General features: G+C 36.0%; 1 protein-coding gene across 11 annotated transcripts in view; it reads left to right on the forward strand.

Moving 5' to 3' along the window:
* ITSN2 (intersectin 2) overlaps positions 1–18,871 on the forward strand; it is a 157,499-nt gene that overhangs the window by 103,437 nt on the left and 35,191 nt on the right. For 9 of the 11 annotated variants that reach the window (XR_006691761.3, XM_005576435.4, XM_074012224.1 and 6 more), the window contains 7 exons: positions 168–373; positions 3,838–3,902; positions 6,032–6,198; positions 7,871–7,916; positions 8,007–8,128; positions 9,864–9,960; positions 10,439–10,630. Coding sequence is in view for 10 of the 11 variants with exons in the window: in XM_005576435.4 (XP_005576492.3) it covers positions 168–373; positions 3,838–3,902; positions 6,032–6,198; positions 7,871–7,916; positions 8,007–8,128; positions 9,864–9,960; positions 10,439–10,630 (895 nt within the window). In the remaining variant the exon portion in view is untranslated. Of the gene's footprint in view, positions 1–167; positions 374–3,837; positions 3,903–6,031; positions 6,199–7,870; positions 7,917–8,006; positions 8,129–9,863; positions 9,961–10,438; positions 10,631–14,562; positions 17,850–18,871 lie in introns of those variants that run through there. The other 2 variants (XM_065527658.2, XM_074012225.1) reach the window with 1 other exon arrangement.

Genomic DNA, 18,871 nt, shown 5'->3' on the forward strand with positions numbered 1-18,871 from the left:
TTGTCTGTCATGTATAATTTAAAGTCAGTTAATAGACTAAAGTTATCTTAAGTCACCACCACACCAAACTGGTCTGCTGTTTGAACAGTAAGTATGTTATATACACAGAAACAGAAATCATGGTTACCACTGCCTTTTTAAAAAGTTTGGTGGTTTTGTATTCACAGGGACAAGTAGTAGAAAACCTAAAAGCACAGGCCCTTTGTTCCTGGACTGCAAAGAAAGATAACCACTTGAACTTCTCAAAACATGACATCATTACTGTCTTGGAGCAGCAAGAAAATTGGTGGTTTGGGGAGGTGCATGGAGGAAGAGGATGGTTTCCAAAATCTTATGTCAAGATCATTCCTGGGAGTGAAGTAAAACGGGAAGAGTAAGCATCTTTATGTGTTTTCATGGATGTGGATGTTGGTATTTTCTCTAATGAGTCAGCCATGGTCTGATTGAGTGTATAATAAAATAACAGTTTTATACTTGAGTTTGAATATCAGAAAGGTAATTCTGGCTGGCCGTAGTGGCTCACACCTGTAATCCCAGCATTTTGGGAAGCCAAGGAAGGCAGATAACTTGAGCCCAGGGGTTTGAGACCAGCCTGGGCGACATGGTGAAACCCTGTCTCTACAAAACTTACAAAAATTAGCCAGGCCTGGTGGTGCATGCCTGTAGTCCCAGCTACTTGGGAGGCTAAGGTGGGACAATCGCTTAAGCCCAGGAGGCAGAGGTTGCAGTGAGCCAAGATGGCACCACTGCACTCTAGCCTGGGTGACAGAGTGATACCCTGTATCAAAAGAAAAAAAAGAAAGGTAATTCTTAGGATGAAAAAAGCATACTTCAGATATTTGTTTCGGTTTAGAATGTCTTTCATTCTAGTTATTTCAGATTCATAAAATTTTCAAGCTACTCAAAATTTTAGATCTGTTGCTTTTTAAAATTTGTTTTTGAGACAGGGTCTCACTCTGTTGCCCAGGCTAGAGTGCAGTGGTGGATCATGGCTCACTGCAGCCTTGACCACCCAGCCTTAAGCCATCCTCCCACCTAAGCTTCCCGAGTAACTGGGACCACAGGTGCATGGTACCACTCTGGCTAATTTTTAAATTATTTGTAGAGATGGGGTTTTGCTGTGTTACCCCAGGCTGGTCTCAAACTCCTGGGCTCAAGCGATCTTCGTGCCTCCACCTCCCGAAGTGCTATTACAGGTGTGAGCCACCTTACCTGGCCATTTCTTTGTACCATAAATCAGTTAGAAAAGTTACCTTTCATTTTCTTTCAAGCATTTCTCCCTTGTCTACTATAAATTGTCAATATTTAAGTAACTCTTTACTGAGGGCCTCCTCTTGGCCAAATTGGGCATTCCCGTTTCTGAGTCTCCAAGATTCCTTGAATATAATGTCTCTTACTGCTTATAGCAGTCTGCATTATAGTTACTGGTATTTTTTTTTTTTAAACCAATGTCCCTTATTAGGCCATAAGCTCTATGAGGTCTTATGATCTAATGTCTTTTTTTATTTGTTCATTTTTCAGTTTCTTCATGCCTGTTCTAATCATAATGCATTGTAGCTGTTCAATCATATTAGCTGAGTGAATGAGGAGAGGCGTGAATGAATGAACAATCGAATGAATTTTCAAATGAAAACAGCTAAAAACTAGATAGGTTAGGTCTCTGGCCTTTATTTCCTACTCTGTAGGGAGTCAAGTTGTCAAATATAATACAAGGAAATAAGTACTATAATATAGCTATGGGTAACTGTCTCTTGTGTTTTATATGGAAGTTGGTAGAAAAGCAGTCTGATTTGATGAAAAGATGCTGTTCTTTATCAGTCAAGAGGTTTGAATTTTGGCTCTGCTATTTTTGCCAGGCTGTAAGGAATAACTTACTTAATCTTCAGTTTTCTAATTGATTGAATTAAAATATTAAGCCAAATAATCTTTAAAGATCCTTTCACTGCTGAGTTTCTATGTTTCTGGAAGGTAGTGCTCAGTTTCTAAAAATTTGCTTTTCAGCCTGACATGGAATTTAGGATTGATTGATTGATTGATTTTTGAGATGGATTCTCGCTCTTTCGCCCAGGCTTGGGTACAGTGGTGCAATCATGGCTCATTGCAACCTCCACCTCCTGGGTTTAAGTAATTCTCCTGCCTCAGTCTCCCAAATAGCTGGGATTACAGGCATCTACCACCACGCCCGGCTAATTTTTTTTTTTTTTTAGACAGAGTTTCACTGTTGTTGCCCAGGCTGGAGTGCAATGGCCCCATCTCGGCTCATCGCAACCTCCACCTCCCGGGTTCAAGCGATTCTCCTGCCTCAGGCTCCCAAGTAGCTGGGATTACAGGCACGCGCCACCATGCCTGGCTAAGTTTTTTTGTATTTTTAGTAGAGATGGGGTTTCTCCATGTTGGTCGGGCTGGTCTCGAACTCCTGACCTCAGGTGATCCGCCTGCCTTGGCCTCCCAAAGTGCCAGGATTACAGGCGTGAGCCACCGCCCCCAGCCTAATTTTTGTATTTTTAGTAGAGACGGGTTTCACTATGTTGGCCAGGCTGGTCTCAAACTCCTGACCTCCGGTGATCCGCCTGCCTTGGCCTCTCAAAGTACTGGGATTACAGGCATGAGCCACCATGCCCAGCCCTATTTATTTGTTTTTCAAGACAGAGTCTCACTCTGTAGCCCAGGCTGGAATGCAGTGACACAATCTCAGCTCACTGCAACCTCTGCCTCCTTGGTTCAAGCGATTCTCCTGCCTCAACCTCCCAAGTAACTGGGATTACAGGAATGCACCACCACACTGGGCTAATTTTTGTATTTTAGTAGAAACAAGGTTTTGCCATGTTGGCCAGGCTGGTGTCAAACTCCTGGCCTCAGGTAATCTGCCCACCTTGGTCTCCCAAAGTGCTGGTATTACAGGTGTGAGCCACCACACCTGGCCGAATTTTGGATTTAGAAGAATGTAATAATAGTAACAACAACCATATATAGCTGGCATTTGTATGCATGCACTGTGCTAGGCCCTTTATAGACAATTCCTTTATAGAAATTGTCTTATTTTATGTCCATAACATTTACAGAGAAGAAAACTGAAGCAAAAACAGATTAAGTTTCAATGTTTTAAAGGGCATTTCTTCTAACTTTTCATACAGTTACCAGTGTTTTCTAACAGATAAGTCATGTAACTTGAAAACCTGCAAATAACGGAGAATTTAGCATTAAACAAGACAGTCCATTCAGTTGTGACCAGTAGTTGTAATAAGGTTCCCCTTCTGTTTATTTAAAAACTGCCTCACTGTGTAATTTACTCACAGGTCCTGAGGAGCCCTGATGCATCCCACAGGTGTCTAGTTAAACAGGCCAGTCTTCTAGATTTTTTGAAAACAGATTCCTGGGTTAAAATGGAAATTAATGTTACAGACGTTCTGAGATAATAAAAACAACGTTTTATTATTTTTATTTTTTTAATGTAGTGCATTCTAAACAGATAATAAATTTATATATTGCCCTTGTTTTTTCTTACACTAAACTAAGCCCTATATGTGCTTACCACTTACCAATTTGTGGGTGTCTTTTAAGTTTCTTTAGAAAGGCGAAGTATTTCACATTTGAAAAACTATTTATAAATCATATTGAAATTTTAAAAATATATTTTAAAATGTAGAAGTGTATAATTAGGCTGTTCTTAATCCTGCAGGATGTTCTGTATAAGTCTTCCCAGTTCTGTGTACTGAGACTATATTTAGATTAATTTGAGAAAGCCCTAAAAAATGCACTACTAAAACCTGTGCATCAAATCACCTGTCTTATTTTTGCTTGTATTTGTTTATTGTTTTTTGTTTATATATTTGGTAGACCAGAAGCTTTATATGCAGCTATAAATAAGAAACCTACCTCGGCAGCCTATTCAGTTGGAGAAGGTAAGCTTTTGGCAATTTGTAAATTAGATGGTAATCAATTTAGCTCTTGACTAACTACCTGACTTCACATAGTTGCTATTCTCCCCATTTCTGTGTCTTCAGTATTAAAGTGAGATTAGGAAAATCTGCCCCTATCTATTTCACGTGAATATTGAGAATATAGAAAAAACATGAATGAAAATACTTGGCACTTTAGAAAGGCAGTGCTATGAAAATTCAGCATAGATTGGTTTGATGAATAACATCATAAATAGAAAGTGTTGCAATTATTGATTACAGATGTTTAGGAGGTAAGGACATTTCAGTACATTTAGTTGCTTATAAATTTTAATTATAATATACCATATGAATCATTAAGAAGTACCAAGGTATACTTTATCATAAATATTGCAAAGAATTTTTTTCTATATCCCTTTGGGTTGTTTAATAAATTATTTTGACTTTGTTAATGTGAGGAAAAATGAAAGATCACCCTAATTTCAGATGATATTTTTATTTAATAGTTACATAAATTTATAAATGAAATGTATAAGTCCATTATAAAGTTAGTTGAATAGCTGAGGTACATTTTATGTTTTGCTAAAAATATCAGTTTGATGTTAAATTGAACAAAATTCAGTATCTATTATGTTGAAGATTCTATGGTAAAGCCTGGAAAGTACAAGGATGAATGAAAGTTTCCAAAGTGCTCACAATAGAATGGAGCATACAATTGTGATAAATTCTTTAATGAGAGAAGAAAACTAATTTAGAGTAGGACATATGAATCCACAGAGATGGCAGTATTGCATCATCCTAAACAATGAGTAGGATCTAGCATAGTGACAGAGGAGAATGCACTTCTAGACAGAGGGAATGGAATGAGTCAAGGAACGGGGAAACCACATGTCACCAGTGAAGCTGAATCATAGGTGTACTGTGGAATGAGTGCTCTGAGGTGAGCATAGGAAAGTAGTGAGGAGCATGTTGGAAAGGACCCTACTTTTATTGCAGCGTACCTAAACCTTGTAATCACTTTGAATTTTGTTAAATTAATTGAGTAATACTGGGAATGCCAATATTAAATAATTGGTTGCAAATGGTGTTTCTGATCATCTCCAGTTTATGATATTAAGATCAAATTCCATGTTGGCAAATACAAATAAAACTAGAAAGAAAGAAAAAGGCTTAGAAAACCAAGTCACCAACTGTTCCTTCTAAGTAGTAACAATCACAGAAACAAAAATCAAAGGCAATATAAAAATTTAGATATTTCCCTTGAGGTCATTTTTTTGTTTTTTTGTTTTTTTGAGACGGAGTCTCGCCCTGTTGCCCAGGCAGGAGTGCAGTAGTGCGGTCTGGGCTCACTGCAAGCTCCGCCTCCTGGATTCACACCATTCTCCTGCCTCAGCCTCCCAGTGGCTGGGATTACAGGCACTCGCCACCACGCCTGGCTAATTTTTTGTATTTTTAGTAGAGATGGGGTTTCATCGTGTTAGCCAGGATGGTCTCAATCTCCTGACCTGGTGATCCTCCCGCCTCGGCCTCCCAAAGTGCTAGAATTACAGGTGTGAGCCACTGCGCCCAGCCGAGGTCATTTGTTAACATTTATCGAGCATCTACTCCAAGTCAAGTACTGTGCTAGAAGCTGGGTCATCATGACAGAACTTGGCTTCTAGTACTGCTGTCTTCTGGATATTGAGTATTTCCATAACTGTGTACTTAAAAAAATTAAAGAGAAAATAATGTAGCAGATTAAAATGTTTCTTGTATAAAAATGTTAAAAAATATATTTTCCTATCTTGACTCCATTATCTAAATAACTGAGTGACTTAATCTCATTAAGCCTGGGTGTCTTTATCTATAGAGATACTAATATCTGTTTGTAGTTTTGGGTAATTCTTTGTGATAAAAAATAAAACAATTGAGAATAAAAGAAACTCTAAAGTTTTATGTTAAGTTAAATAACTTTTTTCTAAGGAATTATTAAATAATTGCTTCGTCCTTTACATCTTTTTATATTAGGTTTCCTGAAGGCACAAGGTCTTTCACAGCAAACTTATACAATGTCTTGGAGAATAACCTAATTTCTTTTTCACTTTTGTAATCTTAAAACCAGAATCTGCTTTTTTTTACTTTATTCCCTACAGAATATATTGCACTTTATCCATATTCAAGTGTGGAACCTGGAGATTTGACTTTCACAGAAGGTGAAGAAATATTGGTGACCCAGAAAGATGGAGAGTGGTGGACAGGAAGTATTGGAGATAGAAGTGGAATTTTTCCATCAAACTATGTCAAACCAAAGGATCAAGAGGTATTTTGGTATTAAAATAAAACCAACCCATCTGGTTAATCAGGTTTATACTTAAATTATTTTGGTATTAAAAATAAGATCAACCCGTTCTTGTTAATCAAGATTTATGCTTAAAACAGAGATCATGTTTATGGTTTTGATCAGTGGTATGTACAAATTTTCTAAAATTTTAATTTTCCCTGGAAATCTTGAATTTTATCATTGGCAAAAAATTCTGTCAGCTGTTTTCCTTGAAGGGACCAGGCTTACTTCATTTTTGTTTGCTAAATCCCAAGGCTAAATAGTTTTTCTATTGGTTCTTTGAAGTAAAAATGTTGTTCCATGAAAAACTTAGTTGAGTGCACAATTTAGTCACACAAATGCTTTCCTTCAGACAACCATCATACTTTAGTATGCAGCACAGATGTTTTAGGCACACTTCTGTTTACTCACACAGAATTTTTAAAAGGTATGGACTTGAAGGTTAAGATTTAATAAAATTTTTGCTGCTTCATTAAAGACATCGTTAAGTGAAACTGGCTTTGTTTTAGTTGGAGTGCATGGCAGTGAAGAACACTACTGTAACTTCAGTGTCATTCGGTGCCACTGCTGTGATTCACACTAAAGCACCAATGATTTTACCCACAATTGTAAATGTCAACACAATGAAGAAGACAAATAATGTCTTAGTATTTTTATGAAAATAGTTTTTATCCCACGGACCCCTGAAAGAGGCTCAAGGACTATTTCCAGGTTCTAAAAACCACATGCTGAGAACCATTGGTGTAGTAGAATCAGACTACCTGGGTTGACTCTCAGCTGTACCACTTAGAGGCTCACTGACCTTGGACAAGTTACTGTACCTTTCTGTGCCTCAGTTTCCTTCTCTGTAAAATGGAGATAATCATACTTAATAATGTTATTGTGAAAATTAAATAGCAGAACATATGGAACCTCTTAGAGCAGTGTCTGTTACACAGTACTCAGAAAACGTTAGCTTTTAGCTACCATCCACTCTGCTTAATACTTGTACTGCAGCTGTGTTCCCTGACAGAACAACATTCTTTTTAATCCCATCCCTTTTGTTGTTCAAATTCCTATGAAGAGGAAATGTGGTTGGGCCAGTTTATCCTTCAAAGTGAAACAGAAGTAATAGTTGCTACACAGGATAGAGGTTTTTTGTTCTTAGGTCAGATTCAGTCAGTTTGCGGGGAGCATGGTAAAATAAATAAATAAAAATAAAAACATTGTCTCCTGTTCATCAAGATCCATAGATAAGTCAGGATCCCTTAGAGAAAGCAGGAGCAAAATAACATATACCTTGACATATCCAGGACACATGTGTTGTGCATAGTGGGCATTGGTGCTAACACCATTGATGAATGGGGTGCGTTTGGCCTAGAGGGTCATGTTTAATATTTAAGTTTCAGAAAACAAGCTCTTCCTGTTGAGTCAGTGGTTGACGACATCAGCCACTTGTATATAATGTTTTACATTAGCAGACCAGATCTCCTCATAAGTGTTGGATTTTTCACTTATTTGTTAATACTGCATGAGGTTCATTGTCATTTTCATCTTCATTTAAAGAAAAAGGAATGCTGGGAATTTGAAATCTCTAATTCCCATTAACCTTTGTACTTTTACTTCTGGATTGTTGGAAATAATAAAACAATATGGTATCTTTTTCTTGTAGAGTTTTGGGAGTGCTAGCAAGTCTGGAGCATCAAATAAAAAACCTGGTATGTATAGTAATGATCTTAAAAAAATTACTAAAGTGTTCGCTCTGTTGCAATCTTGAATTCATAGTTTCTTGTTTGTCTTCTTTTCAGAGATTGCTCAGGTAACTTCAGCATATGTTGCTTCTGGTTCTGAACAACTTAGCCTTGCACCAGGACAGTTAATATTAATTCTAAAGAAAAATACAAGTGGGTGGTGGCAAGGAGAGTTACAGGTAATCTTCATTAAATAGCATCTATAAATTTTATTATAAAAGTACTGCATGTTCCATAAAAAAGATAAAATTAATAAAAATTTTTAGATCACTTAGAGGTAATCATTATCAATATTTTACTGCGTTATATTTCCTTTAGTCTTTTACGTGTACATTTTTAGCGCAGTTGAGTTGATATTATAAGTAACAATTTAAGGAATAATTTTCTCCAAAGACATAATTGTTTTCCAATAATGCATTCCTTTATAATTCAAAGATCAGGTTCTTAAAGGAAAGCACATCATCATCTTTCTCTGGGATAGTCCCAGGCTTGCAGTATAGCCTCTCGGAGAAAGACATGATCTAGGTGGTGCTGAGAAAATACTACTAATTGGGCTGTCCGCTAGTGGTCTTAGGTTTTTGAAACAGCAGTGCAAGGAAAAACAATATGGACATAGATGAACCTGGTTTTTTCCCTAAAATGTTAACAGTTATTGAATGTGTTTTGATACAGGAAAAGGGTTCTTCTCTGACTTCTAAAATTTCCTTACTAGTTAAAACTAAAAAGCGTTTGAGGGATTGAAAGATGACAAGAGATATAATAACTATATTTTTATGAGTGATATATAATTGTAATATGGAGGATAAACATAGCTTCATTCTTGCAAATCGGGAGTCTTAGGATTCCTAAAGAAAAATGGGGGCTCAAATGTAATACCTTCTTGAATAACCCCCTGAAATTCCACCTTCTGATTTACTTTGAAGATGGACTGAACTAAGTGGGAAACATGACTCTTTACAAATTTTACTTATGACCTCCTGATTAATTATTAACAAAGCTCCAAGAAGTATTTGTAGTAGGCTGCACCATTTTAAGGGTTGACTTGAACTTATTAGGAGAACTCTAGAAATGTCTTTTTAGAATATAAATATTTTTGTGAAATACTCAGAGAACTCTGAGTCTGAAAGACCTCCACATAGACTTCTGCAGATGCCGTTTTCAGCAGCAGTTTGAGATGCGTGTTTTAGTGTGTCTTCCGGTTGTTTAATGTTGACTTGAAAGGCTAATGCTGAGTTTGAGGCCCCCAAGACCATGCTCATATCTGAAACCAATTCCAAGCTTGGGAGTCTCCAAGACTGCTCTCAATTTCTGTAATTCACTAGAAGGACTTTACAGAACTCACTACAGCTGTTACACTCATGTTACAGTTTATTGTCAAGTTACAGCCAAGTTGAGAGACACATGGGGCAGAGTGCAGTAGAGTTCCAAAAACAGAGCTTCCAGTTGTCCTCTCCTGGTGGAGTCGTGAACAGTATTAACTCCTCCTGGCAATGATGTGTGACAATACACACAGAGTATTGCCAATTAGCAAAGCCTTGGTGTCCAGAGTTTTGACTGGGGTTCCTCACATAGATATAGTTGATTGCCCATTTGGCTGAAATCAGTCTCCATCCCCTACCAAGGTAGAGCTGATACTGCATGACCCAAAGCACCCACCATACATTGCATTGTTAGATTTGGCATGGCCCAGCACCCACAGGTAAACTAAGACACTCTTACCAGTCAGGATAGTCTAAGGATTTAGAGATTACTTCCAAGGAGCTGAGGGCAAAGACCAGACCTCTGTTTAGGCAAGATTAAATTATTTACTACACATTTACTACACATTATGGTTTTTCTAATTTTTAAGTTATGTCTCAATGATTGTTTTTAATCTCATCTTTCAATTATATATTTCTTTTGCTAATTTTATAGGCCAGAGGAAAAAAGCGACAGAAAGGATGGTTTCCTGCCAGTCATGTTAAACTTTTGGGTCCAAGTAGTGAAAGAGCCACACCTGCCTTTCATCCTGGTATGGAAGTGGGTTAATTTGTATTTCATTTTAGAGGAGTTTGTTAAAACTCAGCAACTTCTTAGATTAGCTCACTCTTTGAAAAACATTAAAAATGTGTTCTTTCTTTACGTCTGCTTAAAAGTAACATGCCACTGAGAATTTTCTTTCTGAAAAGTTCAGTGTAGGAACAGCCAGCTTATTCACCGATACTTGAACCACTTCAACTCCTTGAAATCTTTCAATGTGTAATTGTTACACCATCATACTTAAAGTGAAGTACTTCACTTGCATTGTTAACTGTAGTTGGGAAGTTCTTGTTTTTGTAAGACCAGGAATAGGGGAAGGAGGGTGAGAAAGAGAGCAGTTCAAGGGAAATTTTAGCCTAATTTTAATATTTAATATTAAAATAATTTAAATCCTAGGGAGATTTCAAATGATTGACCCTTGAAGAAATAATTAATTTGTTTAATGTGTTATTTTGTTATTCTTGTGATAGTATGTCAGGTGATTGCTATGTATGACTATGCAGCCAATAATGAAGATGAGCTCAGTTTCTCCAAGGGACAACTCATTAATGTTATGAACAAAGATGATCCTGATTGGTGGCAAGGAGAGATCAATGGGGTGACTGGTCTCTTTCCTTCAAACTACGTTAAGATGACGACAGACTCAGATCCAAGTCAACAGTGTGAGTAATATTAAATTATTTACCTCTCACCTAGTATGAAACTTTAATATACAGCACTGCATTTACTCCTTTTCTGGATTAGATCCTAAACTCAGCATTCACAGCAAATGTAGATTAGTGTTTAAAGTGAGAAGAAACAAAAGGAAACTTTTTACAAGGTCAGAAGTTATACAGCTTTATTTTAAATACTTGCTAGCTCCAGACCTTAGTATTAGACTTAATCTGAAAGAATATATAATTTTTCCTACGAGTCCTTTGGTATGACTGCCATCTATACTGCAGCTTCTTTTCACTATCTTCCTCTTTTTCAGTGTCCCATGTTCTTTTTTGGTTTAATAAAAAGTCGCTAGTGGCCGGGCACAGTGACTCACACCCATAATCCCAGCACTTTGGGAGGCCATGGTGTGCAAGATTCCTTAAGCCCAGGAGTTGGAGACTAGCCTAGGCAACGTGGCGAAGCCCCATGTTGACAAAAAATACCAAAATTAGCTGGCTGTGGTGGCACATGCTTGTAGTCTCAGCTACTTGGGAGTCTGAGGTGGGAGGATCTCTTGAACCCGGGAGGTCAAGGCTGCAGTAAGTCATGATCACACACACTGCACTCCGGCCTGGGCAACAGAGAGAAACCCTGTCTCAAGGGGGAAAAAAAAAGTAGGTAGCAATTACCCTATTCACCTATTCAAAATTACTCTTTTAGCGTACAGAAGCCGTTAAATTTCCAACCGTCTCGTTTATTTCTCGCTGTTTACGTATCATCCATGTTGGAAGAAAATTAAAACTTAAATATTTATGACTGTTGCAAAATTCTTGTCAGGTGATTCTTTAGATAGCCACCTTTTTCCACAAGGGATGTATAAATCAAGGTCTATTTCATTATTTTCAGAACAGGGGTCCAGATCTCGAAGTGTGAAGTTTGGTATTATATAAAATCATCTCTCTGGTATTTACCTAGCCATTCTTTTGGTTGACAATAAATACAGCATTACTAATAAGTTAGGAAATAAATAGTACTTGGAAATAACTTTTTACCTTTATGAAACGATTGTCACTTTTTCCCACTCTTTGATTTTTAGTTTTATTTTTAAAATATCTCATGATACATGTCTTATGAAATGTAAAATACTTAGCCTTTCATTTAAATTCAGTTGCTGAGCATATATAAATGGTAACCCAAACAAAACTGAGATACACTTATGATTCAGTATAAGGATTATGAATATATACCATATCTATAATTTTGTGCATTATTTTCACTTTAGAGCTTGTAAAGATCTGACCCTGGGAGAAACCTTCCCTTTAGATAAAGCAACTAAGTTTCCCAACTTGGAGATGGGAGGAATCCAGTTTTTTTGTGATTTGAATATTCCCAAAAATATTACAGGATTTCAGAAGTGATGAAGAAAATTGTAACTTGGGTTGCCTAATAAATAATCATTTTTAAGCTCTGCTGATGGTTTGGCAGTTCACAGTGATTACTTAGAAACCAGTTTATCTAATTAGCTGTGGCATATTTCTTGGTATTGAGAATGGAAAATACTTTTCAGACCTACTGGGTTTGGAAGATTTTTGGCTAGTGATCCCTGAAGGCATGCCAGTGTGTCAGTACGTTTGGTTTTTATAGCATCTATGAACTAAAGTTAGGTTTTTCAAATATGTTGTTGTTGTTTGAAACACTTTTTCCAATTAAGTCTCATATAATAGGGAATATAAAGAACAGACAAAAGCCATTTGAAAGGAAGGACAGAACTGTGGCCCCATGTCTTATACCTTTCCCCTGCCTATTTTATGAAGGTCCTTTCAGTTTCCCCTCTGCAGATAATTTGAAAATTACTCTGAAGAAATCTACTAGTTCAAGGCAGTAACAATCTCCTTGGAAAGTAACTTTCCCAGAGAGTTCAGTGACAATTTTTTATTCCAAAAAGAAGCAGCATAGTTTCTGGTTGTCAGTAAAAGTTTAATACACTAATGAGACAGAAAATAGATTGATATCATCTGTTAGTTATTAGTTATTCAAGGACACATTTGTCATGGAAATTACTTTTGCCCAGAGAATGCTTCGTTTACTATTTTAGTGTGGGTAGAACTGGCAGAGCCTTAGTCCACCTGTAGATGAGAGAGAGATCCAGTCTAAACGACGCTATCCAGTAGAATTTTATGCAATACAGAAAATAGTCTGTATCTCCACTCTCCAAGACAGTGGCCACTAGTCACTTGATTGTTTGGAGTGTGGCTAATATGACTGAGAAACTCAATTTTTAATTTAATTTAACTTTAATTTTAAGCTGAAAAGCCACTTGTGGCCTATGGCTACTGTGTTAGACAGCGCACCTCTAGAAGACAACCAACTGTAATGCAAGCCCTCCCTGAAATAAAACATGGAAGTAGCAGGGCTGGGCACAGTGGCGCACACCTGTAATCCCAACACTTTGGGAGGCTGAGGCAGGAAGATTGTTTGATTGTCAATATAGGGAGACCTCATCTCCACAGAAAATTTTTTAAAAATTAGCTGAGTATGGTGGCACATGCCTATAGTCCCAGCAGCCTGGGAGGCTGAGGTGGGAGGCTGCAGTAAGCCATGGTCATGCCACTGTACTCCAGCCTGGGTGACAGAATGAGATCCTGTCTCAAAGCAAACAAACAAGGAAATATTGAAAGATTAAAATAAGAAGAAAAAGAGTAATTGTCTTTCAGTCATTATTGACCTACACAATGATTTTATAGCTCCTATGTGCTTCAGATTTTACTTTTTTATGGGGTTTTTGGATTTTATGTTAACATTCTTCCCACTGTTCATTTAAGAAATTCATCATTTGGTATCATTTGAATGTCTACTCTGTACTGACTAGGAGTACTGGGAATACAAACAAGAAAAGACAATCCATTCTCTGAAGTAGCTTTAGAGGTTAGTGGGGAACAACATTCAGATAAGTATAACAGTTGCTGTAATGAATATTTATACAAATATGTTTTGGAAAAAGACCCCCTAAATCTTTATGGAGAAAGACGGCATGTTGTGAAAGATGTAACAGAAGATATTTGAGCTGGTACATGAAGGATAAGTAGTAATGGTTTGCTGGAATGGCAAATGTTGGGGATGCAAGGAGGAACTTATTATTTTCTTGGTCATTTTACATACTGACAGCTGGGAAAACAAAATGTTCAAGAGGTTATTTTAAAATAAGAGTAGTTTCAAATTTCTCTTTGTTATAAAGTTATTAGCAGTAACTTACCTATTACCTTGTTTCTGGCTGGTGTATGTGGGGTTTTTTTTTAGTTTAATCAGATCTAAAAACTGAATAATTTACTGTTTTGCCTAAATGAATGGCTAAAGGCTTGTCATCCATCCTGGAATAAAAGGGCTCTCAATTCTGTAATTCTAAGGATAACTTCCAAAGAAATTCCTCTGAGATGGTTTATTGTTTCTGTAAAACAACTGTTTAAATTATCTAGGAAAGTGAGGAGTACCGATTTTGTTTATTTGAAGTAATTTATCAGAAATTGAAGAGTCATAATTGCTTTTTCAAAGAAGGTGAAGAGTAATGTTAATTATGTTGGTGGTAGCTATGAATTTCACTCGCATTATTTATATTAACCTATAATTGTAATAGGGTATGGTTCAGAAAATGTTTAATCCTTAAAGTCAGGAATTTATATGAGATCCTTGTTGTACCTACCCGGATTTTTATAAATGAACCATCTGTTTGTAGTCCTTGTAATAGTCCATGAAAGCTAGTTAAATTACAGATTACCATTTGTGTTTCTTTGGCCCTTATAAGTATTATTTTTCATTTTTTACATAATTAGAACTTTTTTTAAAATAGAGAATTTTAACAGTTCAAATTTGTTGATGTTGCATGTTGTTACTAGTCAAATTTTATCTCACCCACCTAATTTGCATTATGTTCATTTTATTCCTCATTTTCTTTTTTTAGGACCCAATGTTGTCTTCCAGTTGTGAAAGCACCCCAGAGACCCACTATCCAAGTTTCACTCTAGCGTGGAGGCAGGGCAGGCAGCCCTGACCACATATCTCCTACACAATTCGTTCACTTCGCTTGAATGTTAGAGCCACTTGTGATTATTTTTTTGTGTTTCTAACTTATAGTTTAAATTTATTTGTAAAAAGTTAAAGGATAGTGGGTCTTTGTGTGGCTTTCCCTGCTGTTCACTCTGGCATCTTTAGCATTTTTCTTCTTTTTTAATTTGATAATTGTAGGTCATTAGCATGCATATTGAGTTTGCCCTTATGTGGTGGGAGTTCAAACACACAAAGACCCACTATTTGCACAAACTATTCTTACTGGTTTGTAATAGGCTGCCATGCTTTTTTAATGTTATTGCAACATGTGTATTCATTTACAGAATTCAGATAAAATTTGCTTATGTTCTGCTATTATGTTTAATCCTAATCACAGTGAGCTCTTAATTCGCTCAATATGTGGTTTGCCCTCAAGTGCACACTGTTTATTACTTTGTAATATGCCACTATGAGTACTGACATTTAGATTTGTTTAAAGGCCAAGAACTGGAAACAGCCATGCCCTGTTTTCTGTGTATTCGGGATGGGAATAACAACATTTTGGGGGAGCTTTTTAAATCTCAGAGAAGAGGAAAGTGGCCTGCTCTGGCAGGCATGTGCAGAATAGAGTGTTTCATTTGTTTCAGTCCCAAGAATGAGCCTTGTCCTATGGTTGTTCCCTTAGAATCTTTATGTGCTCTGGGCTGATGAAGATACTGCATCATGTGCTGCAGCGTTTGTATTCTCTTTCAATGACCTAAAAAGGGATTATTTTTGAGGAATGAAAGACTCCCATCGTTGACTGTGAGATGTGAAAAACCTTTCCTAGCTTAGAGCATTTATATCTACAGTCATTTTAAAGTCAGAGTTCATTGTTACCTGTTTTAATCAGGTGACTACATGTCCCAGTATACAAAAGGGCACACTGGTCGACATTCTTCTTCATGTATTTAGTAAAGATCATAAGAAATCCTTTAAGAGTTTAAATGTCCCGGAAACAGACATGCAGGCTCTAGTCAAGAATGAATTAGAGTGAAGGAAAGCTATGTAACACCTGGCATTCCTCTGTGTTCATGGAGCTTCTTTGAGGCTCAGACTTCTCTGGCTAATGCCTGTTCTTCAACCACATTGGCTACTTTGACATAGAAATTTACTTCTTTTCCTTGAATGGAAAACACTTTAAAAAATAATAACAAACATTATTATAAACTAATATATGTGAGAGTACTTAGTTGAAACAAAAAGGAGTTTTAGTAGACAGTATTATACTATATTTGAAAATCAAGGAGAAGTTTTTACAACTTAAAATGTTTACAAACTGCAGTGCAATCTACTGTTTGTGAATGTCAGAGTATCAGGAAAAGTGTATATACAATCACAGAGTCATATTTCCTCAAAGTTATTTACAAAGAGTGAAATATGTTTTTATACCTCTCAGTTTCAGTTAGAGGCATATTTTGTGCAATATTTATGTTAATGTGCCTATACATTATGAATGAATTATTTCAGTCATACATTGCCTAAATCATAACTCTATGATGCTTGGGAAAGAATCAACAGTTAAAACTTCATAAAGTTCTAATGTCTGTGTTTCAAAATACATCACATTATTAGGCTGTAGGGAGATACGTATGTGTGCTCCCTAGGGTGGCAATTTCTAGTTACTAGACCACCTCTATTTTTAGCATTTGGCATCCTCATGATATTTTTATAAATATGACATTAATAGGAAAGCAATAATATCATTTTACAGATGGAATAACAGATTTGCCTGCATTCACTGAAAGAGTGCAAAGATTGGGTCCTTGTGAATTCAACTGACTCTTTCAAATTGTATTAATTACCTGTTCTTGCCTTTTATTTTCTGAACTTGCTGCTTTTGCATTCTTTTGAGTTCAAAGACAGTTACTTCAAATCCATTTTTAAACCCTCGGGGTAGAAATCATACCACTGTTAGTTAGCCACATTATTTTGATCTAACGTTTTTTCTTTATAATTCTGAAACTGAGTTTATCTAATACATTGATGAATTATTTCAAAGGTATTTTTATAGTGCAAATCACTTCACTTTTACACTGATAAATATAAATTACTAGGAATGACCTTCAGATAGCATTTGGCATCTGTAACCAATCTGAAAATAATGTGTTCATCAGGTACCTATGGATTAAATCATATACTGGCATATATAAGCTGAATGTCAGTCTGGAAAATAAATTTACTATATTAACTGAAATACCACTCTTTGTGTAGGTATTTTGTCATATATTTAAGAAAAAGCTAAAAAAAATGGAAATCGTATGACATTTTGTCATATATTTAAGAAAAAGCTAAAAAGAATGGAAATCATATGACATAATAACTAAGTCTTTCTTAAAAGTGCATGCAGTCTTTTGCAATACCTCATTCAGCCAAGTATTTGTTCTCTTCCTCATTCAGTATAAGGCAGCTTTCAATTTTCTTAGAAGGTAACATTAGAAGGTTAGAGTTCATCAGAAACATAGAATTTTAAAATGTGAGTTCAACTGAATGAATTTGAATTTCTGTAGGAGGTAAAGAATCAAAATACCAAATTGCAATATATAATAATCACATTTAAATTATTTGATTAAACCTTTTAGGTTTTCCAGAAATGAAAAGAATCAGTTCTAAAACCAAAGCTGATTTTTAGAAAATTTGAAAATGTAAATCAGCCCTATCCATAATATAGTTTCTCTAAAACTTTATCTTAATTTTAAAATAATATAACTATTAAAAATGTAACTGATACATAAATGTTTTGAAATAAAACATTTAAAAATATAAATACTGTAGTTTAAAAGAAAGAAACTGGGGGAAGGAAAAGTAGAGAAAGAAATGCCAATTCCAGTCCAAAGCTTTATTTGCCAAGTTTTCTTAGAGTGACTTTTACCAATTTATGAATTCTTGTAAGCAGAATCTATAATGGAAATACTGAAAGACTTGCCTAAAGTGGCATTATTGAATGCTGCTGTGATGCTACTGTAATGTAATAAATTATTAAATTGTTGCAAAGTGCTGTTTTTGCCTTAAAATTTTATTTTGTGTGTCTTGAAAACTATAGTATTAAAGGTATTGAGATTGTGCAAATGCTGGGCACGCTTGGCATGAGATAATCTGTTTTTATTTTTACAAAATTGTAATATAACTATGCAAGTGTGTTTATTAAAAGAACACAAACTATATTAGTTGTATTGTGTATTTCTTTTGAAACATTCTTTAAAGCTTTTAATGGTTTTTATTTAGTCATGATTAAATGTCTTTGGAATGTCTCTTTTTCCTTAATGTAGTCTCATGAGTACAGGCAGCAAATTGTTTTATATCATAGGGGGCAAAAGAAATGTTTAAGTGGTCAAGATGAAAAGAATTTGTTTGGAGATAATCATATGTATCTCAAAAGTGAAATAAAGTTTGATTTTAATATGTTGTTGCTCACAAAAGTAAGGAAAACATAATCTAGGCTGATAATAGACTATTGTGTTTTCATAATTTTTACTGCAACTTTTTTCTAAAAAGATTGATGGAACTTACAAATGAATACTCATTGCAAATGTAGAGTAAGACCTTTAGTACAAAATAAGAGTTTATGTAAAAGAAGCAGCAGTGCATGCTTGGAGGCATCAAAGTTCAGCAGTGTTAAAGTTAATCGTGTTGGTGGTTATATAAGCCCTTGGGTGGAAAGAAAGATACGGATCTAAATCCAGTCCATCCATCAACGTCTAGCACAACCAACCTCTTTCCAAAAAGCCTTTCCTCATCTCTGGAAAGTTATTCAACTAACTTGTATTAAGTGTTTACATAAGGCCAAGCAGGTGCTGGAGATACAAAACTGAGTGTCAAGTGGCCATCGTCTTAGGTGGTACATAGTTCTTTGAGGGGATTAGGCCCATATGGAGATAATTATAAAACAGCATATTCAGCACAGTGATAGATATTTACCAGGCACTTAAGGACTGCATAGAAGGAATACCAAATTCAACCATAGATTGGTGAACGAGAGACTTGCTGGAGGAAGCAACTGCCAGGTCCATAAGATAAGTAGCAATAAGCCAGATTCGGTGGGTAGGATGGTGGAGTGTATGATAAAGACAAGAAACGGCATGGTGGGGAAGTGGGGAAGTGTCGTCGTAAGCATTTCAGTATTGTTAGAATGGAAATAACAGAGCTAGGAACTGTGAAAGTTGAGGCTTGAGAGGCAGGCCAAG

This window comes from Macaca fascicularis, chromosome 13 (assembly GCF_037993035.2).
Source record: "Macaca fascicularis isolate 582-1 chromosome 13, T2T-MFA8v1.1".
Lineage (NCBI taxonomy): Eukaryota > Metazoa > Chordata > Mammalia > Primates > Cercopithecidae > Macaca > Macaca fascicularis.